Source organism: Eubalaena glacialis, chromosome 15, assembly GCF_028564815.1.
Source record: "Eubalaena glacialis isolate mEubGla1 chromosome 15, mEubGla1.1.hap2.+ XY, whole genome shotgun sequence".
Classification (NCBI taxonomy): domain Eukaryota; kingdom Metazoa; phylum Chordata; class Mammalia; order Artiodactyla; family Balaenidae; genus Eubalaena; species Eubalaena glacialis.
The window spans coordinates 76,911,558-76,934,961 of record NC_083730.1 but is presented as its reverse complement, the minus strand read 5'-3'; the positions used below and the strand labels follow the sequence as shown (position 1 = coordinate 76,934,961).

At 53.1% G+C, this 23,404-nt stretch overlaps 1 protein-coding gene across 4 annotated transcripts; it reads left to right on the top strand.

The window, feature by feature from the left end:
* The first annotated feature begins 1,155 nt into the window (after window positions 1–1,155).
* CABP1 (calcium binding protein 1) lies at window positions 1,156–23,081 on the top strand. 4 transcript variants are annotated; one of them, XM_061169822.1, is made up of 7 exons: window positions 1,156–1,803; window positions 14,151–14,327; window positions 17,201–17,231; window positions 17,463–17,606; window positions 19,375–19,484; window positions 19,707–19,854; window positions 23,056–23,081. In XM_061169822.1, the coding sequence occupies exons 1-7, from the start codon at window positions 1,156–1,158 to the stop codon at window positions 23,079–23,081; spliced, it is 1,284 nt and encodes a 427-aa protein (XP_061025805.1). The 4 variants fall into 4 exon arrangements, with proteins under 4 accessions (XP_061025805.1, XP_061025806.1, XP_061025807.1 ...); XM_061169824.1 differs by lacking the exon at window positions 1,156–1,803 and adding an exon at window positions 9,337–9,381; XM_061169823.1 differs by lacking the exon at window positions 14,151–14,327.
* Window positions 23,082–23,404: the final 323 nt, after the last annotated feature.

Sequence of the window (23,404 nt, the reverse complement as noted above, 5' to 3'; positions counted from 1 at the left end):
GAGGCGAAGCCGTGACCAGACTTGCCCTATTCTCCCGCATGGATGGCATCAGGGCCAGAGACCAGAACAGGGAGAGCCTGGGGGGTTCACACCCCACTCCTTCAAATCTCCAGTATCCCATTACTAAACAAGAGTAGGGGATGGGGCCTCATAGGCGCAGAGGGAAGGGAACTAGCTTAACTGCACGTGCGGCCCTGTTGCAAACACTAGACTAGGCCTTTTATGCGATGGTATCATCGGATGTCACCGAGAAGTTAGTTATGATTATTATCTGCATTTTACAGAAGAGGAAAACAAGGTTCAGAGAGGCTGATGACACTTGCCCAAGTTACCCAGATGGTAAGTGGCAGAGCTGGGGTTTGAGATTCAAACCAGGCCTGTGTGACATCCTGGCTGCCTACCAAGAGCAGGAATTTCTTTAACATCTAGAAGGGCAAGAGGGTGAGAGGGGGGACAAGAGGTGGAGGGGCAGCAAATGGGTCCTACCTGAGACTTGAGCATCACCAGACCCTGCAAAGCCCAGGTTAAGCGGATACCACCTGGCTTCTGTTCTGAGAACTGAACATCCTGTGGCTGCTTCACCAGAGTCGTCCTGGTCCCACTCTAGGGTACTGGGAGTGGGTGAAGCCTCCATAGAGTGGAGTCTTTCCTTCCAGCAGTGTCCTTCCCCGCCGTTCTGGCTCTGGGCTTTGTAGTGGTGGTGTCATGGATAGCGTGCTTTCATCCTCCTTGGGTCTTGAGTTTACTTCTTCACCTCTCTCGTCATCGTTTCCAAAGTTGTACCCCGTGGACAGTGCACCCCGCCAGCATTTCTGGACGTTCCGGCGGTTCTGGGTCATTTGGGAACCTCCGGGCATGTTAAGGGGGACTGCCGGCGCCACCAAGGTCTGGGCATCTTTGGGGCCCTTCGCCAAGCCCCTTCCCTCGCGCTCCCGGCGCTCCCGGCTACGCGCCGCAGCGTCCCCTCAGCCGCCAGGGGCCGCCGGGAAGCGGGGCTCCTCGAGCGCGGGGCGGGGCAAGGGGCGGGGCGCGGCGGTACCTGGGCAGCCGGGGAGCCGGGGGTGGGCTCTTCTGGGACAGCCGGCGGCCCCCCCAGATTCGCACCGCCAGCCGCCGGGGAGCTCGGGGCTCCAGGCGTAGAGGCTGCGCTGTCACATGGGCGGCGGCGACGGGGCCGCATTTAAGCGGCCGGGGGACGGCGCCCGCCTCCAGCGCGTCCTCGGGCTCGGCTCCCGCCGGGCGCCCCGCTCTCTGCCCGCCGGGGGCCCAGCGCCGGGCCGCACCGCGCCGCCCCCGCCGGGCCATGCGAGCGCGGGCCCCGCCGCGATGAGCTCGCACATCGCTAAAAGCGAGTCCAAGACGTCGCTGCTGAAGGCGGCGGCGGCGAGCGGGGGCAGCCGGGCTCCCCGCCACGGCCCTGCCCGGGAGCCAGTGCTGTCCAGCCGCCGGCTGCCCGGCCCCTGCCCCGGCACGCCGCCGCCGTCCGGGGACCCCAGTTCGCGGAGGCCCCTGTGCCGGCCGGCGCCGCGAGAGGAGGGCGCGCGGGGGAGCCGGCGCGGGCTCCCCCAGGCGCACTGCAGGCCCCGGGAGGCGCCGCCGGCCGCGGCGTCCCGACCTTCGCCGCCGTCGCCGCTGCCGCCGGCCCGCGGGCGGGATGGGGAGGAACGGGGGCTGTCCCCGGCGCTCGGCCTCCGGGGCTCTCTACGAGCCCCGGGTCGCGGGGACTCCGCTCCAGCCGCCGCGTCCGAGGCAGACCCGTTCCTCCACCAGCTGCGCCCCATGCTCAGCTCCGCCTTCGGCCAGGTAAGGGCCGCGCCTCCCGCCCGCTCCCTGGAGAGACGCTCGGGACCCTGCCGCGGCTGCGCGCCCACAGCCCTCCTCCCGCTGCCCGCGGGTCCCCGGGTCACGCTCCTCTGGTCCTCCCGCCGCCCGGCGCCCTAGCCCGCGCGCCTCCTCCCCCGTGCCTGATTCAGCACCCTGTGCGCTGTCCACGCTCCGGGCGTCTTCAGGGCGAGGCCCCACCGCCTAGCCTCCCTCCACTTGCCAGAATGGGCCAGTCCTGGACGGGAGCGACCTCCACAAACCGCCTGGAAATTTGCAGGGGTCAAGGAGGGGTGCTCCGAGCAGGTGGCGCCAAACCCACTCCTCCGGCCTCTGGCCAAGACGGCCAATGAGCGACCCAAGAGAGCAATGGGCATGGAGTCTGGGGATCAAGAGTGGGGACCTCGGGGTACACAGCTTTGCTTGGGGATGAGGGACCCTAGCCATTGCCTGTGGTGGCCCCAAAGACCTGGGAAAAGTTAGGAGAGCTAAAAATATGAGAAAAGAGAAGTGTCTGGGTAGGCATGGAGGGATGTGCAGAGCTATGGCTCAAACTGGAACTTTGGGGGTATTTTAAGGAGGTTGTCATCTAGGGATGCCATTAAGACGGTAGTGGGCAGTTGTCGAGTTGTGGGACATGGAATAACACCCAGAGACCCCTAGTCTGAGTTAGTGTGTATTCTAGGGTCAGAAAGGTCACTAAGGGGTCATGAGTGGCTCGTTTTGTTTCTTTTCTCTCAAGAACCCCAAGCAGCTGGGCATCTGCCCTTTAAAAATGGCCCCATGGTCATAATCCAGGTCTACAGTTAGGGGCTGTGCTGCTGGGGAGAGAGGCTCAGCAGAAAGGAACCTGTGAACTCCTGAGCAAAGCCAGGATTTCCTCTAGTTCTGAGTCCATAATTAAGTCACACTCGTTGGCACAGCATGGACACAGTTCTGCGGCAGCCGAGGAGGGGTGTAACACAGGTCTGATCAGAGTGTTTGCGTGGTGTGTGGGCGAAGGTGGGGCCTGTGCGTTTCTGTGCTAGGATGTAGCGTAAAGAAGCCGTTTCAAGCTCCTGGCTTGCCATGCTGGATCAGAACTCCAAGGAGGCCGTGCGTGTTTTGCTTCAGATCTGCACATTCCTTTTCAAAATACTACTCTGCAGTGGCTGATGCCGGTGGAGGTCTGACATGAAGGCAGCTGCACGTAGACTCGGGTTGCACGGGGCTGCTGTGGTGGCGTGATAGGGCAGCAGTGTGGCTTTGTTCCTGCCAGGAGCCCTCGTTAGCCAAGTTATCTGGAAACGGTTCTCCAGAGTAGAGATTTGAATGCAGAGCTGTGAAAGTTAGTGCAGTGATGTGTTGAAGAGTTGACTGCGGTGGCTTCTGTATTAGTGAGGGGGTGTCAGGTGTTAGGGCAGGAGTGGTCTGGATTGCAAAAGGGATACTGTGTCGTTGAATTGGTGACAACTTTTCATCCATTTATCAAATGTATTTTGATCGCCTACTTTGCCCAGGCATTTGCTGGGCACTATGGAGATGAAAGTGGACAGGATAGCCGGGATTCTGGCTATTTTGGAGCTTACAATCTAGCAGTTTGGAAGGGTAGGTCATTGGCCCAGGATCACACACTTTCTGGTTATTTAGTTTGCCGGTGATCTGACTTCGTTTCTGGAAAAAGGGCCCTTTCTTTCCAGTCTTGCAGAAGTTGCCTGCCTGGGCCCTTTGTGAGCTCAGAGCATTTCAGCTCATGTGCTTTTCTTCCTTCTTCTACTTTATCAGTCATAAAATGAAGGCTGTTCTCCAGCCCCATGTTCTGAAATGTCACCAGGGTCACCTGAGTCAGGAAGAACTGGAAGGCCCCATCAAATATTTACTACCTCCCTCTGGAAGCTCTTGCCCCTGGAGCTGCAGGCTTTCTCTTTAAAGCTGGGCACATCCCGTCTGGCCTTCTTGCTGATGGCTCTAAGGCATCTGCTCCAGCAACAGCAACAGCAACAAAACCCGGCCTGGGACTTTGTGTCAGAGTCTCCAGTCTCCTGCAGGAATTAGGCTTTCCGTCCCTTCTCTTTGCATTGAGATTTCTGTCCTTAGAGACAGGGTCAGGACCAAGAGAAGGGAAATGAGGTTCTGAATATAGAAACTTTCAGATAGGATCTGCTTTGGGCAAAATATAGCCCTGGGGAAGTATATTTTTCATGTCTCCCAAGTTCCTTTTTTTTTTTTAAACCTTCAGTGAATCGCTTGACCTCGGTAAGCCTATGTTTCTTCATCTGCAAAATAGGGATAATCATAGTATCTCAATGGGTTTTCGGGGGAAATTAAAGGGGATATGGAGATATGCACAGAGCTTGGCCCAGAGCAAGGGTCTATGGATGTTAGTTATTATTATTGTTGTTGTTGTTGATTAACTACCAAGGACTGTGTCAGAACTTCTTTCCATTTGTAATATAGTCAGGGAGGGCCAGAGGCCAAAGTGACACTGAAGGTACCAAGATGGACTCCTTCATTAGGGGAAACAGGAATTAGGGTTCTTCCAGTGACCTCACAGAGCATCCTTACTGCCTGCAGGGAGACGGTGTGGTTTTGAGGCTAAGGCATGGAACGGTGGCTTAGGAGATAGAGCTGCAGGTTCCAATCCCAGCAATGTTACTTCCTATTGCTGTGACCTTGGGCCTGTTATTTTCTCTCTCTGGTCTGAGTTTCTTCGTCCAGAAATAAGATTGACAAAAAACTACCTTGCAGAGCTCTTCTGGGGGTTATACAAGATTAAGGATGTCAAATGGGCTGGCTCAGAGTGAGTGCTGGAAAAGGGCACAGGCTTCATTAATACTATTATTAATAGAGTAATTGTCAGAACGAGGGCCTGCGTCAGGTAGTTTGAAAGCTGTCTCTGAGCCAAGTGAGGAAGGCCATTAAAAGAAGGAGCTGAGGGACTTCCCTGGTGGCGCAGTGGTTAAGAATCCACCTGCCAATGCAGGGGACACGGGTTTGAGCCCTGGTCCGGGAGGATCCCACATGCCATGGAGCAACTAAGCCCGTGCACCACAACTACTGAGCCCGCATGCCACAACTACTGAAGCCCGCATGCCTAGAGCCCGTGCTCCGCAACAAAGAGAGGCCACCGCAATGAGAAGCCTGCACACCTCAACGAAGAGTAGCCCCCGCTCGCTGCAACTAGGGAAAGCCCGCGCGCAGCAATGAAGACCCAATGCAGCCAAAATAAATAAATTAAATAAATTAAAAAAAAAAAAAAGGAGCTGAATGACAAAGGACCTCCTCTAGTACCCTCTTTGTGGCCAGCTAAGGACAAGCCACCCAGCTGCCTAGAGAGAAGATGTGGTATCAGAAATTAACTCAGAACAGGCATGACTTGGGGGCAACTCTTGGCACTGGGTCTTGGAAAACTATTTTAAGAATAGTCTTTCTGTTCCTTACCCTAAGTTTGGGAAGAAGCACCTCTTGTAGACGAGGCAAAGAGGAAAAAACCCCATAGCTCCGTCCCATCCTTCCCCTTTCTTTCACTATAGAGACATCTCTTCTGATTTGAGTAGGCTAGCCCAATTCCCAAACTGCTTTGTACGTAAGAGGATCAAGGTATTTAATGCGTGAATGAATGAATCTCCAGCCTCTGGACTTCAGTTTCTTGGTTCCTATAGCTTAGATGAGGGAGAGGAACCATACAGTTCGGATCCTAATGGATTCAAGTGCACTAGGCCTGTGTGCCTAGAATGACGGCTTGTGTATATTACTTACTCCTGCCCAGCCAAGTCACTCCCTACTGCTCTCTGAGAGGGCTGGGAGTCCCTGTGGCCTTTCTCTGGGTCCTGGGGAAGGGGAAGAGAAGGTCAGTTTGTGCTTGAGATCAATCGTAGATGATAGGAATCACTTGGTGTCAGTTCGTAGGTTTTGCAGAAGCAACATTGGCACTTTCAACCTCTGTCTAGAGCCCAGTAAACAACGGACAAAGTATCTTCTCATTATCTTATCTTCATAGCAACCTGTGAAACTTAGCATTATCTTGCCCCATTTTAGAGATGAGGAAACAGGCTCAAGAAAGGGGAAGTGGCTTGTCCAAAGGTCACAGTGTAAGTAAATGGCAGGACTGTGATGTGGTGGGTCTGTCTCCAAACAACCTGCCAGTGTCACACCATGCTGGCCGGTGGAAAGTCACAGAAGCGTGTTTCCTATTTGTCAGAAGCATCCACAAAGCACTTCTCAGGTTACAACCCAGCTTTCCCCAAGTGTCTTAACACTGGGCTGCCATCCAAGTTCAAATGCTGGTGCTAGGACTGATCAGGGCCCAAAGCCAGCCTCCCTCCTAATCAGGAATAATCAGCAATGGGTTTATCCTTCTCATCCCTCTGATCCTATTATTCCATTCCAGAACTCTAAGTGTGGCTTCTGGAGGCCCAGGGGCTGCTGCCACAGTGCATGGGGATGGGGAGGCGGGGCCGTGGGATGTGCTTTACTCTTTAGGGAAGCCCCCACCGTTCAGCCCTCTGTGAAATTTTCTGTCAAAGGTCAAGCCATTTGCCTCCTCAAGATCAGTAGTTACTCCTGTCACACAGAACCACCACACACCCCATCTGTTCAACCTAAAATAGATTAAGCAAGCTCTGGGTTGGAATCCCGAATCCCTGCCTGCCCTTAAGCCTCAGGCTGGTGTCAGCACCCTCTTCGCTAAAGAAGGATGGGATTTCTTCCAAGTGCATGGACTTTTCCACAAGGGCCTGGTTTTGCTGTCTCCTGTCTCCTTGTCTCTAAGGACAGAGGCATATCCCAAGGTCGACAAATGGGTGCTGTGCTCTGGACTGGCCTGCGGGGGGCAGGAGTCACCAGGTCTGAGCCTGTGGGTGCCCTGCTGAGTGAATGGAGGCCCTGCTGGGCCCTTTAGGACTAACGTCGCCACCGGGCAGGGGAAGGGGCACCTTCTATGTGCCTGGAACTGTGCCAAGCCCTTTGCATGTATTAGCTCATTAACTCCTCACAAGAGTCCTATGAAGGAAGGGTTATTAGAGTATCCACTTTATAAATACAGAAACTGAGGCTCAGAAAGATTAAGAAGTCCTCAAGGTCACATGGTTGGTAGGCAGGTGGGCAAGATTTGAACGCAAGTCTGTCCGACTCTGTATGCTGAGCTCTTTACCTCTAGATCAGTGGTTCTCAACACTGGCTGCAGGTTAGAATCACCTGGAGTATTAAACAACAGCAGCGTCCGGGGCTCACCTACACCTACTCCATCAGCATCTCTGGGGACGGTCCCTAGTGATTCTAGTCTGCAGCCGGCATTCAGAACCCCTGCTTCACACTGTGCTGCCTTTTCATGTATCCGCCCATTTAGTTCATACGAATTGGATTTGTACCTGGAGCCTAACTCATCTGCCCTCTGGGGTCCGCGGTGAGACCTAGCTTTTCAAAAGAGTCTGCAGATGGTCAGTGTTCTACATTTTGTCTACAAGTCTTTCCTGCTCCCTCCACACTAAGCCAGACCCCTGTCTCACATTCTCAGAGTGTTTGTGTTTCTCCTTCAGAGCATTTACCTGAACTGAGATTAAGTATGTTGATAGCCCTTTAATATCTCCTGCCCGCCTGCCAGAATGTGAGCTCCCTGAAAGCAGGGACCGTGTGTATCTTGTTCCCACAACTTTCCCAGAGCCGAGCACATGGGACAAATGACACTTCCTTCTTCCGTTTTAATAATTCCTTATCCAGTACCTGTCCTGTGCCACGCACTTTCCCCACACACACCTTATCACCAGGCGAGGGAACTGAGGGCCGCCATGTGAGCACTCAGGAGCCGCGGAGCCAGGACTCAACCCCAGACCTCCAGATCCTTCGCATCCATCTGAGTCCGTTTCTCTTCCCACGACCCTGCCTTCACGCTCTGTTTCCGAGGAACAGGTCTTTGAAGAAGGCATATTTGTTGGCTCTTCCCATACCAGCTCCCCGGCAGCACCTTCACCCCCTTTCCTGCCCTTTAAGTGTCAGCAGCGCCCCCCCCCAGCCCCACCCAGGCTCCTCCTTCTGTCCTCAGGGGGTGCTCACCAGGCTGCTGAGCGACTCCCCCGATTAAACCATTCCATTGTCGGCAGCGGCACGGTCCTCAAAAGCTATCCAGGGACCTCCCTCCCCAGCTCCCTGGGAGCTGGCCTGTGGCACCTTCTGGGCCGCGTCCCCACCCATCTTCCCCTAACGGGAGCTCTGACCAGCCACCCAAAACTGGACAAAAACTCCTGCGAGAGGAGCCTCTCTGGACCGAAACTCTTTCAGCCGTGCGTGTAAAAGGTTTTGCCTCAGGGCCTGGGAAGAGCTCGGATTCCCAGCCTATCTCTGGTGCCCCCTGCTGGGAAAAGCCGGGTGCAGGGAAACGGGGACGCTTCCTCTCCTGGGTCATCTGGCTGGGGCTGTAGGTCACAGAGGTGACATCTGAGGCTTGAGATGAATTCACATCAAAGCTGGAAGCTGGAGGGACGAGGACGTGCCAGTTACCTAAAAAGTTTCATTCATGGGACCTTGAAGACCGCTTTGCAAAGGGCGGCCTCTCTGCACCCCCAAGGAAACCGGTGAAAGATCCGCTATGGGGATCAGGCAGAGGATTAGGAGGTCTGTCGCCCTCGCTCGCTCACGCTCGCCCGCCGTGCCAGCACTGCCTCCATCAGGGCCGGCTCTTGATTTCCCCTGGGTCGGAGAGACCGCGCACAGTGAAGGGAGAGGAAGGAGCTGCGTCGGCTCAGCTGTGCTTCCAGCCCTGGAGCCTCAGCCCATTTCCGTGAGGAGGCAAGTGTGAAAAACGGAGCGTGATGGAGAGTCGTCACAAGATCTCCCAGGGCCTCACTGGAGCTGCCTGCTCTCAATCCAGCTGCGATGGCCGGGGGCGATTAAGATGCGTGTTTGTCCCTGAGCCCGTGTGTGTGTGTGTGTGTGTGTGTGTGTGTGTGTGTGAATGCACACCTAAGGTTGGAAGCTGGGAGGCACCCCGGCTTTGGGGGCCCAAACTAGCCTGCTTCCCCTTGTGGGTCTGCTGGCCTAATTCCCAGCTGCAGCTGCCATTCTGGGCTCCCCTCCCCGAGGCAATCTCCCTGCAGATTTGACAGCAGGAGAGGAGGGGCCGAGGGAAGGGGAATGGACCGGGGAGAGGACTCAGCTGTAATCTGATGTAGATGATCCGGCAGCCTTCTCCAGCTCGGCTGCCCTTTGCCATCAGCTCTCTGGGCGATTTCCTCTATGCCTGCACTCTCCCCTCCTGCCTTCATCTCCTTAAGAAAGTGTCCAGAAAGTTAAACCCACACACATGAACACACACACAATCTACCCAAAAAAAAAAAAAAAAAAAAAAAAATCTGGGAGCAGGAGCAGGCAGACAAGTGAGAGAGCACGCACGCAAGAGAGAGGACTCAGATCGGTCTCGGAGGAAGAACGGCGCAGGCAGAGGGAGGCTAGGGTTGGTGGGGACCCAGACTAAGGTCTCTTAGCCCCCAGGAGCCTCCTTCATGGACCCGGGGATCCTGACAGGGGCTGCCTCAGCTTAGGATGGGCAACTGTGTCAAGTCTCCACTGAGAAATCTCTCAAGGAAGGTATGTTTCTGGAGTTCCTAAGACCTGGGGCGGGGGATTGGGGCATCTTGCCCTCTGCCCCAGAAGTTGGGGGCAGAGAGGGTGGGCATCTGAAGCTTGCTACCCTTCCCCGTGGGTTCTGTCTAGAGCTGCTTCCCTGTTTCTACCTCCAGATTCCCTCCTATCACAGTTTTCTATGTCCCAGGCTCTGAGCTGAAGTTGGGACTTAAAGCTGCATGGGGCGCTGTGTTTGGGAATTTGTGCAAGATTTAGGAAAGAAACCACGTAGCTCCATGAAAAGCGTGGATCTTTAGGATGTGAGTGGACAGACCCCCTTGGAGCCAACAGGATCAGAAGAGGGTTGAGCTGGGCTTTGACCCTGCTGCTGCTGGTTCCTTCCCGGCAGTAGGATGGGGGCTCATTCATCTCCTTTGAGGGTCTCTGAGCCTCTCTGGTGATCTCTAAGCCTTCAGAGTTGTGGGTTTTGAAGTAGATCGCCTTGCTCCTGAAAGGAACCAAGCCAGGTGTCCCCTTCTACCCTTGATAATTCTTGAGTCAGGTCAGAGACTCACAGCTAGGACCAGACTGGTTTGGGGCCCCAGGGTTGTTTCCATCGAGAAATAGAGTGTACAGCAAAGGCGTCTGTAAGTTGCTTACTGTAGTGGATGTATTGCTTATACACCACAATAATATCCTTTTGCAAGAATCCTTTTTGGAAAGCAAATAATCACCTCCAAAGCATCTTTCCTGCAAACCTGGGCTTACATCTGTAGGGTCTTGCTTTAAGTGGGCTCTGCCTGTATTTCTAGCCCTCTGTAGTCAGGCCGTAGAAGAAACTCATAGATATTACTTAAAGGAAGAAGTAAAGTGAGGGATGTTTTCCTCCAAATTATTTTACTTACCAGACGAGGAACTTGATTGCCACTCAGGTTAAGTAACTTACCCAAGGTCTCAGGTTAGCTAATGGCTCCTCTACCCCCAACCCCATCCTACCTCCTCTGTTAGTTTGACAACCTCTCAATTTAGGACATTTCAGGCTTTTCTGCTCATCATCTTCCTCATTTAGCTAAGCTGCTCACATCAAATTCCTTTTAATCTTCACTGTTCCTTGGATCCTTCTGAGGGTTGACTGTTTTCTTCTGTGCACACACCCCCCAATCATCTGTCATCTTAAAGGAGAGTCTTTTGCATCAGAGGTGGCCTCCACACTGTTGCAGAGAAGCAGAAACGGATCTGAAATAGTTTAGAGGACCACAGGGCGAAGGCCCTTTCCCTGGGTTCTGTCCAGAGTTTAAAGAGGTGAACTCAAGAACAAGTATTGTCCTTCTGTCCTACCCAACCCATCTTCCCTTATACAGCAGAGTGCTTAAGAGTCAGACTTCTCGGGTCTCCTCTTTCTAGCCATGTGACCTTGGATAAGTTACTTGACCCCTCTGGGTCTCAGTTCCTTTGTCCATCACGTGGAAATACTAACATCTACGTCCAAAGGTGATTTTGGGGGCTAAAGAAAGAGCTGGGAACGCTGCCTGGAATATAGTACTCAGTAAATGTTAGCTAGTGTTATTAGCATCATAATCATAATTTTTCCACTCTGGGTTTTCTGAGAAGGGGGATGGAAGTAAAAAGGGAAATAGGAGAGGTTTTGAGTCCATGGAGTAGGGCAAAAGATCATAAAACGTATTGCATTCAATTTCATGGTTTTTTTATGATAGTGATCATTGCTTCTTCCTGAATATCTGCAAGATCTCCAACACCTGTTATCTCATTTGCTCTTTTCCACCAAGTAGTTCTCTTGGCTATTTTCTAGAGAAAGGAGCTGGACTCAGAGATAAGAGCGTTCCTAAGATCCCACAGCCAACCAGAAGCAGAGCTAAGATGTAAACCCTGGTCTGTGTAAATCCAGAGCTGGTACTTTTTGTTTGTTTGTTTTTGGGTTTTTTTTGAATTTTATTTATTTATTTTTTTATTCAGCAGTTTCTTATTAGTTATCTATTTTATACATATTAGTGTATATATGTCAATCCCAATCTGGTATTTTGTTTTTATTTTTGCCTCTGTGAGAGGCTGCCTCTCTCTTTTTCCTGCTGTCAGAGATGTTATTCATAGATTCGCGAACCTGACCTTACAGGTCATCTTAGTCCAAATTCCCACTCACTGGGCAATGCTCTCGCCCACCTCACCAAGTGCTTCCTCACTCAACTTCTCCTTGAATACCTTCAGTGAGAGGGAGCACGCGCTTGGCGAGCTTGTGCTGTTAGAGAGCTGTTAGGTCATGAGTCGTGCCAGCCCCTCCTGTTGCCCTGCCACACTCAGGAGACGTCCCCTCGGTGCCAGGAAACATTGTCAGCCTGTGGGCCGCTGCCCACTTGGCTTCCTAAGTAGTAGCTGGGAATTGGTAATGGAAAGAGGAGGCCTCCTCCAGGCTCTGAGCAGGGCAGGACTGGGCTGTCAGGTACCATCACTGGCCAGGGAAGAACAGAAGCGCCCCGGGGCAACTTGGTGCCAGGCAGGGTTAAGATCAAGAGATGCAGTGGAAATTTCCCAGCCATCACTGGTTCCTCCTTCGTGGGAGCAAATGTTTCTCTGTCCTTCTCACTTCTTTCCTGATTGGCAAATATTCTCCCACTTCTTCTGCAGCCAGAAGTAAATGCCTTCTGGCATCCAGCATCTCTTAAGTTGCATCATCATCATCACTGTCATCATTGTTGTCATCATCATTGTCATCACCATGGCAACTCCACATAGTCAGCTCTTACGATGCTCTAGGCACCGTGCAATAGCCCATTTACCTCTCACAGAATCCTGTGAGTTGCCCTGATCATACCCATTGGACAGAGAAGGAAACCAGAGCCCAGAGAGGTCAAGTGACCTGCCGAAGGTCACAAAGCAAGCAAGCGGCGAGCCAGAATTTGTCCCCAAGACTGTTTGAGTCCAAAGCCAGTTATACTTAAGCTCCTCTCGGAATTCTGTGCTGCCTGCTGCCTCCTTCTGGGTGTGCTCATCCAAGCCAAGTGAGTGAGAATCAACCAGAAACGAAAAGGCTGATTCTCTGCAAACATCTCCCGAGATTGTTTCCTGGGGTTAAGCCACGGTCGACTCCTGGGCTCCCTCTGTCAGGAAAGTCTCTCTGGTCCTGCCCTGGCTCTAGCCAGGTCCCCGAAGCCTATGTGAGTGTGGCCGAGGCTCTGAACCTCTCCTGGTCATCAAACCAGAATGGACCCTGGTCATGTCTGACACCCCTCAAGTTCTAAGATTACCTAGGGTGACCCTTTTTTGCACTCACTGGACTCAGGCCTTGGACTGAGGTCCTGCACCTCGGGTCTGAGTTGCTGCTTTCCCTTTGAGGAGCCAGAATATTGCTCCTTTGTCTCTAGGCCTGGAAGAGGCTTAGGAAGTTGGAAGAGAGTCTAGACTGTAGCTCCACAGTGTGGGGCTCCGGGGAGGAGGAGCACGAGGACAAGGTGAGATGGGGGAGTTTGCTCTGCTTGTCCGCCTAGGAGGACAGGCTACCTGTTAGGTCGTGGCATCTTCTCCTGGGCGTGGCCTTCCTTGAGCTGGAGGAAACTGTCAGAAAGCGGGTGCAGCAGGATGGACGGGCAGGGCATGCAGCTCTGGGGTTCTTGGACAAAGACAACCCTCTAAGTTTCCACCACTCTCTCTTTCCTTGGAAGGTTTGGCTCCAAATCCCCACGCTGGGGGGGAGGCATCAAGCTCAGGGCCAAAGGCAGACTGCCCTGACCTGGATTCTGGGGGGGATGCTGGGCATCCTGGCCGGGAGGCTGGGGTGGAAGAGAATATTGTGTCTGGATGCCGCTGTTGCCCTAAGGGGACAGTCTGTGGGCAGTGTTGACTTTTTATAGCTGCATGGGAAACATCAGGGAAGAGGGTGGGTTGGCCGTGGCCTGGGAGCACAGCTATATTCTGCCAGCAGAGAGGGCCTCTGCCTCAGCCTCTAGAGGTCCTGCAGGCTGGGCTGGGCAGGGAGCCAGTGAAGGCGGGAGGGACGAGGAGAATTGCTGGTGGTAGAGAGCGTCTAGTCTCGAGGCCACACACTAGGTGGAATCTGACCCACAGATGTGCTTTGTTTAGCCCACCTGGTGCTTTAAATCAGAAGATCTGGCAACACCGGGCTGGAATTACGTAATGCTGTCCCTTCAAAGGGGACACACAGCATCCATTTTGCCCCAGGCCTCGCCTCTCACACCTGCCTGCTTCATTTCTGTTCACTGTGGCCCCTGTGTCTGCAACCTCCGGTCTCGCAGACTAGCTGAGCCTGCTCTTTGTGTCACCAGTTCTGATGGTCCTCACTGCCTTCCAGTGGGTTCCCGTGGGGGTAGGGTCAGAGGTCAGTCGGGGAGCTTAGCCCCGGGAATTGCGCTGGGACATTGGGAGCGTCTTGGGAAAGGACATTATTCCCTGAATGAACAGAAGCCTCCCTCTGCCTGCTTCTCTCTCTGAGCTTCTGCATGCACACGAGTGTGTGTGGTTCTGTGTACGTGTGTGTGTATATGTGTGTGTGTGTGCACATGGGCCACACAGAGGGTATCAGACCCAGCTCTCCCTGGAGCATCCGTTTTGGCCAAGGATCGGGGACTCCACCTGATGGACCAGTTTGATGCCTGCCCCAGAGCATCCTGAGGGCTCTCTGCACCCTGCTGTTTGCCTCGCAAGGTCTGCTCTTGAGAAGGGCCCCTTCTAGGACCAGGAGCCAGGCTGGGGCCAGGAGGACCCAGCTGGGCAGGGAGGTGATGCCCTGCCTCTCTTTTGTATTTGCTTGGTGCTGGCTGAAGATGCGCCAGGAGGAGACCAGCTACACGGTGGTGCAGACGAGTGAGGAGGGGCTGGCGGCCAGCGGCGAGCTCCCCGGACCGCTCCTGATGCTGGCCCAGAACTGCGCCGTCATGCACAACCTGCTGGGCCCGGCCTGCATTTTCCTGCGTAAGGGCTTCGCGGAGAACAGGCAGCCTGTACGTAAGTTGGCCCCAGTGGAGCCGCGCTCGACTTGGCTTCACAGGGCGTGAGGAAGGAGGTGCTGGGAAGAAGAGGGGGCTCTGTACTCAGCAGTGCGCATCCCCCAACGGATACACCTCAAACCCGCAACTTGTGAATCTGACCCCCAAAGTTTCCCACTGATGGCTGCAAAGCCCTGGTGAGTCCACATCCACCAGCAAGAAATAATAGCAGCTAATATTGCTTGGGTGGTTTTTTTTTGAGCACTTACTATGTGCCAGGCACTGTGCTAAGTGCGTTGGCTCATCACCTCCCTTAAGCCTCAGAGCAACTCCAAGAGGTAGGTACCATTATCCTCCCCATTTTACGGATGAGGAAACTGAGTTGGAGAGGTAACATGCTCAAGGTAACAGCTGGTGGGTGATAGAGGTGGGATTCAGATTCAGGGATACTGACTCAAAGACCTCCTGTGCTCTGAACAACAGTACTGAATACGTGGCACCATCCAGTAGAACTTTCTGTGGAAACACTGTCCAATCTGTGCTGCCCTCCCTCTACAGTAGCCACTAGCCACATGTGGCCACCAAGCCCTTGAAATGTGGCTAGTGCAACTGAGGAAGTGAATTATTAATTTTCTTTGATTCCAATTCCAATTTAAATAGTCACATGTGGCCACTGCTTTGGACAGCCTCCCATGGGTATCTGAACAGTCACAGAGAGGAGGGTATTAATAGTGATGTTACAGATTCAAACATCAGTAGGTTTAAATGCCACCTGTTAAACACTTTGCACATCTTGCCTCACAGATGCTCACAAAGGCCGTGTAAGGTGAGTACTGGTATTAACCCATTTTACAGATGAGGAGACTGTGGCGCACACAGTTGAAGGGACCTGCCCAAGGTCCTACATCTAGGAAGCAGCAGATCTGGGCTTTGCCCTTGAGTCCATCTGACTCTAGAGGCCAAGCTCATCCCTCGACTGCTTAAGTTGAGGAGTGAGAGGTGTGGTGGGCTCCATTCCCACCTGACCCCCCAAATCGGTGCTCATGGTTTCTCTGCCCCATCGGTGGGAATCCCCGGCTCTACTACACATCCTCCTGCCGCTCTCCCCTGGGGAGTGTATGATTCAGGGACCAGCCAGCAGGACTCAGTTGGACCAGCTCCGGCCACGGGCACACTGCCAAGGGGTACCCAGCTTTTTTGCTCCCCGGCTCTGGGTTTATAAGAAGTATGGTGGGGGCTGCAGAGCTGGGTCCTGGAGATGTGAGAGGCTACTTGAGGCCTGCAGCGTGGGAAAGGTTGTGTCACTTATCCCAGTGAGCATACTCTGCACGTGTGAGTGCACGCATATAGTCGCTGACACTTTCACTTACCGGGGGTACCGGGCATTGTAAAAGACATTCTTTTTGGTCACCCAAGATTCCAGTCTGACTAGGAGCAGCTAGTGGGTGATAGAGGTAGGATTAGGTAGGTGTTAGAGGGAGTGACAACCCTTCCCTGTGCACAGTGACAGGTTTTTTAAGTGGAAGTCCTTACAATCATTTCACAGAAACAGACACCGTCAGGTGAATCTTACCTTCAGCTAGAAATGCCGCTAGCAGGACCTGGTAGCCTGCAGCCTGCTCGTTCCAGGCTCACGTACACTCTCAGCACTGTCCTGCCACGTACGGCCACTTCTGAGAGCCGGGCCCTTCCTGCGCAGCTGGTGGTCCCACAAAATGTTGCTCAGCAGCCCCTTTCTAGAAGATTCTCAGATTTTCCAGCACTGGGGTCCCTTGCCCTGGGGCCAGTTTGGAGTAGGTGGGCAGCGGCCTCTCACCCGCCCTGGCCCTGTTGGCTAGAACAGCCTGTGTGCACGCTCGCTGTGGCACGCTCGCTGTGGCACACCCGTGTGTTTGTGATCGTGATCGGTGTGCCCACACTTGGTGTGCACTTCCTCAGGGCAGACATACCCTGCCCCATGTTCTCCCTGCCCAAAGGCAGAGAGCTGTGACATATGGAGAGGATGAGCCCCGTGGACCAGTTTTGGAGCCTGCTAAGCATGTCCATCTGGGCACCGCATACATTTCATGCCAGTCTGTCTCCCTCCTGGGCAGGCCTGGGGCGACTGGCACCTCACCAGCCGGAGCCTGCCCCCTGCTTCCTCTGGGCCTGCTCTTTGGAGACTTCTCTGCCATCCGTTCAGATGCCTCGCCCCAGGGCTTCCTTGACTCCCCAAGGAGACCTGGGCACTGTTTGAGGCTGCAGACGTGCGCTTTGGACCCTGGCAGCCGCCAGAGGCACTGGCAGCCCCCAGGGTCCTATGCTGTGTCCTGTGACAGGGCGAGGTATAGGATGGGGGTCCAACTGGAGAAGGTGGGGCGGTGCCCAGGAAGCAGGGCACAGCCCTCATCCTGCCTCCACTCCCTTGGCTCTTCCTCCTCCTCCTGTTCCTCCCTCTTGGGTGCCTGTCTGGGCCCCCACTTCCCCCCCCAGCCCCTCGCTTCTCCCATTGCTTTGCAGGCCTCTTCTCCCCTGCTTTTCCTGGTTTCTTTGGGTAGAGCCCTCTTCCTTCTGTTGTGACCTCCCGCTAACCCTGTTTTATTTACAGGTTTTGGCCTCCAGACCAGCTCTGTTCGCTGACACATTCTTGTGTCTGGAATAAGGGGCTGGGGGCCCAGAGGTTCTGTACCCAGGCTGGAGAGGGCTCCTAGTTCCCTGGGCATCTCCCATGTCTGTGGGACAGGTGGGGCTGCATCCTTTCCCCTCCAGGACATGGTCCAGGCACGCCACCACTGCTGCCCCATCACCTCCCGTCCAGTGCCTGCTGCCACTGGGACGGCCCTCAGCTGGGCATTGTATGACTTCTGGGCCCCTTGCAGCTGCTAATAGGACATGTTCTTTTGTTTCAGGACAGATCACTGCGGCCAGAGGAGATTGAAGGTAAGAACTGGCCCCTTAGGGGAGAGGGTTGCTCAGCCATCCAGAAAGATGAGGAGAGGGAGGTGGGTGGGAAGAGAGGCAGAGATATCTAGGCCTCCTGCAAACGGGGCCTGGTGCAGAGCCGGGCATCCTCTGTGGAGCCAGGCGTTGGAGGAATGCAAGAGTCAGCAGGCCCTCGGGCTGCCTCTGCCCCAGAGACTCTACCCTCCCCCCCTTCCTTCTCTTCCCCAGAGCTCCGGGAGGCCTTCAGAGAGTTTGACAAAGACAAGGACGGCTACATCAACTGTCGGGACCTGGGCAACTGCATGCGCACCATGGGCTACATGCCCACCGAGATGGAGCTTATCGAGCTGTCTCAGCAGATCAACATGAACCGTGAGTGCCTCCACCGGGTACCTCCTTTCCTCCCCGGCCTCGCCCTTGCTGTCCTCTGCCTGGGTTCAAGTTCTCGGCCCACCTCTTCCCAGCTCTGTGACCTGGGGCAAACCACTCACTCTCTCTGTGCGTCGATTTCCTCACCTGTAAAATGAGGGGTGGAATAGAGGGAGTAGAGCACAGGAAGTCAATTGGGGGTATGTTTGTTTCTTTATTATTTTTTCTTGGTTTATTTATTCATTTATTTTTTATTTTTATTTTTGGTAACAGCTTTATTGAGATATAATTCATAGACCATACAATTGACTCACTTAAAGCATGCACTTCAGTGGCTTCTAGTATATTTAAAGTTGTGCAACCATCACCACAATCAATTTCAGAATATTTTCATGGCTCCCAAAAGAAACCCTGTATCACTTTGCCATTACCCCCAAGTCCCTCCCCAGCCCTAGGCAACCACTAATCTACTTTCTGTCTAAGCAGATTTGCCTATTATGGAAGTTTCTTTTTTATTTTTATTGAAGTATGCTTGATTTACAGTATTATATTAGTTTGAGGTGTACAACATAGTGATTCAAAATTTTTATATAGTATACTCTATTTAAAGTTATTATAAAATATTGGCTCTATTCCCTGTGCTGTATACTATATCCTTGTGGCTTATTTATTTTATACACAGTAGTTGACATCTCTTAATCCCCTGCCCCTATCTCACCCCTCCTCCCACTTCCCTCTCCCCACTGGTGACCACTAGTTTGTTTCTGTATCTGTGAGTCTGTTTTTCTTTTTTGGACGTATTTAAAAGAGCCAAATACCTGGCACACAGTAAGAGGTGAACAGGGGATGCCATTATTATGTTTTTCTCTGTCTTCATTTTCATTCTCCCAGGAGCAGACCAGGAGACAGGGGTTTGAGTGCGGTAGTTTACTCCGTAGGGGCGGGACGGCATCGGTAGGGGGTAGGGAGATGAGAGGGCGAAGACAAGGAGCCAAGGCAGGAGGCGCTGGAGCAGCTGCCACTGTGGGTGATGGAGTCTAGTTGTGCCGGGAGCTCGGGAAGCTGGTGTAGCAGGCCCACCTCGGAGTTGTCCCCAGCCCTTACCTCTCGGGCTGGGTATTTATCCCCCAAACTCAGTCACTGGCTCAAAGTGCTGTGAGCAGGCCCCGGGGGGCAGGTCCCCTGTATTTCTCCCCACTGAGGGCCGGTTGGAAGGTGAGTTCTATTTGCACAATGAGGGAAAGGCAGGGGCAGGTGGGCCAGGTGCCCACGGCTTCTGCTTCTTTCTCTGCTTTTCTGCATGTGTGTCTCTGTCTCTCCTTCTCTGAAATTTTTGCCTGTCTCTGTGACCTAATATTTCTTTCTCCCCTCCATATCTACCCCTGTCAACTTCCTGACTTGTTCCTTTAGTCAACCTCCAGCCACTCCCCTGAGCCATTCTGTGACAACCCCCCGTCCATGGTCACCTCTCTGTCCTCGTTTGGCCTTTGCTTTTATACCTTGGGCCTGGAGCTGGGCAGGTCAAGGAGGGTTGGCAGTTCCCTCGGTTGCCTAGTTGGAGATGGGCAGTGGTTAAATTTTTATTTTTTTAAATATTTATTTATTTATTTATTGGCCGCGCCACGCGGCATGCGGGATCTTAGTTCCCCGACCAGGGATCGAACCCGTGACCCCTGCAGTGGATGTGCAGAGTCTTAACCACTGGACTTCCAGGGAAGTCCCAGATGGGCAGTGGTTAGATGGATGATCCAGCCTGTTCCTCTGTCCCCAGTGGGTGGCCATGTGGATTTTGATGACTTTGTGGAGCTAATGGGACCTAAACTCCTGGCGGAGACGGCAGATATGATTGGAGTAAAGGAACTGCGAGATGCCTTCCGAGAGGTGAGTGATGGGCAGTGGACAGGCAGGGGCGGGGAGCTTGTTAGAATTCCAACCCGGGATGGAAACGTGAGCTCTGGATCCCAGACCAGGGGAAGGAGCTTGGACAGAGAAGGGATCCGGGGAAGGCGAGACAGTGGTGCTGGAGAAGGGGTTCAACCTCGGGATCTGCTTCCAACAGTCTCCATGTTGTAGCTACTCCTCCCTCCTTCCTGCCCTCTCTAGTTTGACACCAATGGTGATGGGGAGATAAGTACCAGTGAGTTACGAGAGGCCATGAGGAAACTCCTGGGTCATCAGGTGGGACACCGAGACATAGAGGAAATTATCCGAGATGTGGACCTCAATGGGGATGGACGAGTGGACTTTGAAGGTAGGTGGAAGTGGTCTTGAGAGTGGAAGAGAAACCAGGGCAGTAGTGGGCATCCGTAGAGCCCTCCACGTGTGTATCCATGATGCAATCATCAGTGCACTCCAACTTTATATCCCCCTACCCTTCCATCCTGCCACCCCTCTAATCTGCGTTCCATCCCTACACCCATCCATCCATCCAACCATCTGTCCATTTTCCATATCTATCTCTCCATCTTTTCATCCATCTATCTCTTTATCTGTCCAGGTGCCTATGTATAAATTGTTTTATAATTGGTGCCCACTCACCCATGTCTAAACAATTATCCATAGAACCATTTATCTATGGCCTTATCTATCCATCCATGCACCTATTCATTCTTCTCTACATTCACCCATGCATTCATCCATGCATCCATCTGCCCATGTACCTCTCTCCATCTATCCATGCATCTCTACCTCTCAACATTCATTCATACATTTGTATATCTCTACTCATCTGCCTATATTTCTACCCATACTTCCACTCATCTGTCCATCAGTCTGTACAGTCATTTTCCCATCTCTATCCATGTACTCATCCATCCATCTATCCCTGTGTCCATCTGCCTCCATCCATCTCTCTCCATCTATCTGTCCACCTACTCCTGGATCCATCCATGTAGGTATTTTCTGAATACCACATTCCTCAACCTGATACTCAGGCGCCCTAAAATCTCTCCATGGCTCACCTCTCTGGCCACAGCTCCTACCATTCCTTCACTCACACTCCACCTTAAAGCCATAGGTGGTCCATGAACCTCCTAAACCCTCATTTGAATACGTTGTTCTTTTTGTCAGGATGCCTTTTATCCTATTCTTCGCTGGGCCTAAATTCTATTCATCCTTCAAGACCCAGCAGTGGGGCCACTCCCTCCAACACTGCTTTCCTCATTCCCCAGATTGAACTTCCTCTTTTCTGGGCTTTCACAGCACCTCAGGCTCACCCTCATTCTTCACACTGACCCCTAAAAGCTAGTTATATCTCTGCTTGACTCTGAACTTTTGGAGAAGAGGAACCCCACTTTCTTTATCTCTGTCATTCCCACAGAACTCAGTACCGGACACATAACGAATGCTCAGTAAAAGTGTTTTTAAAATAACCAGTAATAATCATAATAGTGATCATCTATAACTGTACACTTATTGTATACCAGTCACTGTACTAAGTAGCTTTACACATATTATCTCATTTAATTTTCATGATGACTCTAGGGACTGCACATTATTACCTCATGTTATAGATGAGGAAATTGAGGCTCAGAGAAGTAATATAACTTGCTAACTGGTAAGAGGCAGAGCTGGGTCATAAACTCAGGCCTGGAATCTCAACCACTACATACATTACACTGTACATGACACCGTCCGAGGCACCGTGGGATACAGAAAAAAACCCAAACAAACGGCAAACCATTGATTCTGCACTCCAGGAACGTGCATTCTGAGCAGAAAGGCAAGATAAACATGAGCAAGACTGTGAATATGTCCAGAACACAAAGGCTGGGAGGCCTTTTCTGGGGAGTAGCTGGTCTTCAAGGTCAAAGAGAGTGTGGCAATGGAGAGAAGGCTTTGCAACCACGAGAGCTGAACATTTCAGGTCACCCCATGTCCAGGTAGTGACTCCCACAGATGCCAGCTCTTCCCTGAAAGCCCAGCATCCCCCATTCATTCTACCAGCATGTGTTGTACACCTAGTGTGTGCCGAGACCTGATCCCTGCCTTGAGGAGCCCAAGACCAGCAAGGAAAGCCGAAGCCAGCAGTATAGTCCATGCTGTTTGAGGGAAGTACAGCAGGCTGTGGAGCACAGTGGGGGCACCTTTGCCAAGCTGGGAGGGGGGATTAGGGAAGACTTCCTGGAGGAGGCTATAAGTAAGTAGAGCCCTAAGAGATGAGTAGGAGCCAGCAGGTGAAAAAGAAGGAAGAGATATTTACCCAAAGGAATTGAAAACTTATATCTACACAAAGAACTGCAAACCGATTTGTTGTTTATAGTAGCTTTACTCATAATTGCCAAAACTTGGAAGCAACCAAGACGTCCTTCAGTAGGTGAATGGATAAATTAACTATGGTATATCCAGACAATGGAATATCGTTCAGCGTTAAAAAGAAATGAGCTATCAAGTGATGAAAAGACATGGAAGAACCTTAAATGCATAGTAAGTGAAAGCAGCCAGTCTGAAAAGGCTATATACTTTGTGATTCCAACGATATGACATTCTGGAAAAGACAAAACTGTGGAGACGGTGAAAAGATCAGTGGTTGCCAGGGGTTGTGAGGAGAGGGAGGGATGAAGATGGGGAACACAGAGAATTTTTAGGGCAATAAAACTATTCTGTATGATAGTACAATAGGGATATATGTCATTATACATTTGTCCAAACCCACAGAATGTCCAACACCAAGGATGAATCCTAATGTAACCGTGGACTTGGGGTGATAATGACGTGTCAGCGTAGCTTTATTGACTGTAACCAACGTCCTACTCTGCTGGAGGATGTTGACGATGGAGGAGACAGTGCGTGTGTATGGCAGGCAGGGAGCGTATGGGAAATCTGTACTTTCTGCTCAGTTTTGCTGTGAACCTAAAACTGGTCTAAAAAATGAAGTCTAGTTAAAAGAGAAGGGAGCAGGGATAGGCTGCAGGAAAGCTGAGAGGTGAGCGGGAGGGGCGAGTGTTGGTTGCCCCTGAGGCGCTGACAGGGAGCTCTGTGGAGTCAGAGCTTAGTGGTTGGAGGTGAGTGGTGACAGGTGAGGCTGGAGATGTCAGCTAGGGCCAGAACAGGGAGGCCCTGGGGTCGTGTCAGCATCCAGCACGTTAGCCAGTGGGGACCATGAGAGGTTTAAGAGGGGTCAGATATGCAGATAGAAAGCTCCTGCTAGCTGCTGTGTAGAAGGTGTATTGGAAGATGCTGGATGGGGGAAATTCTCTGGCCGTCCAGTGGTTAGGATTCCGCGCTCCCACTGCAGGGGGCGCGGTTGGATCCCTGGTGGGGGAGCTAAGATCCCGCATGCCGTGTGGCGGGGGCAAAAAAAATAAAGATGCTGGGTGGACGTTGGGGACCAGCATCGGTCAGGGGCCGTGGCAATAGACACGGGGCCACCGATCCGAGGGAGGTTTGGAGGCAGCGTCCTGGGCCCTGACTGCTGCTTTCTCCGCATCCCCTCCTGTGCACCCCACCGCAGAGTTTGTCCGGATGATGTCCCGCTGAGGCCGCCAGGGCCCCTCCAGGACTGCCAAGCTCCACGGGCGGGGAGAAGAGGAGCCGGAGCTCGCCTCATCCCGCCGCCGCCGCCGCCGCCGCCGCCCAGAGCCCGGGACGTACTGGCGGATGGGGCCTGCCTGCACCCCGGGGAGGTGCCCACCCCGGACCCCCGCCCCTCCGCACTGTGAAAGACTCACAACTCCTGCAACTGGAAAGGGGGCGCCCGCCGACCAGGAGGCCACCGCGCCAGGCCGGCGGAAGTCAGGCCGGGCGCCGAGTGCCATAGACCCAGCCGCTGCTGGCTGGGGGCGCCCCACACAGCATGTCTG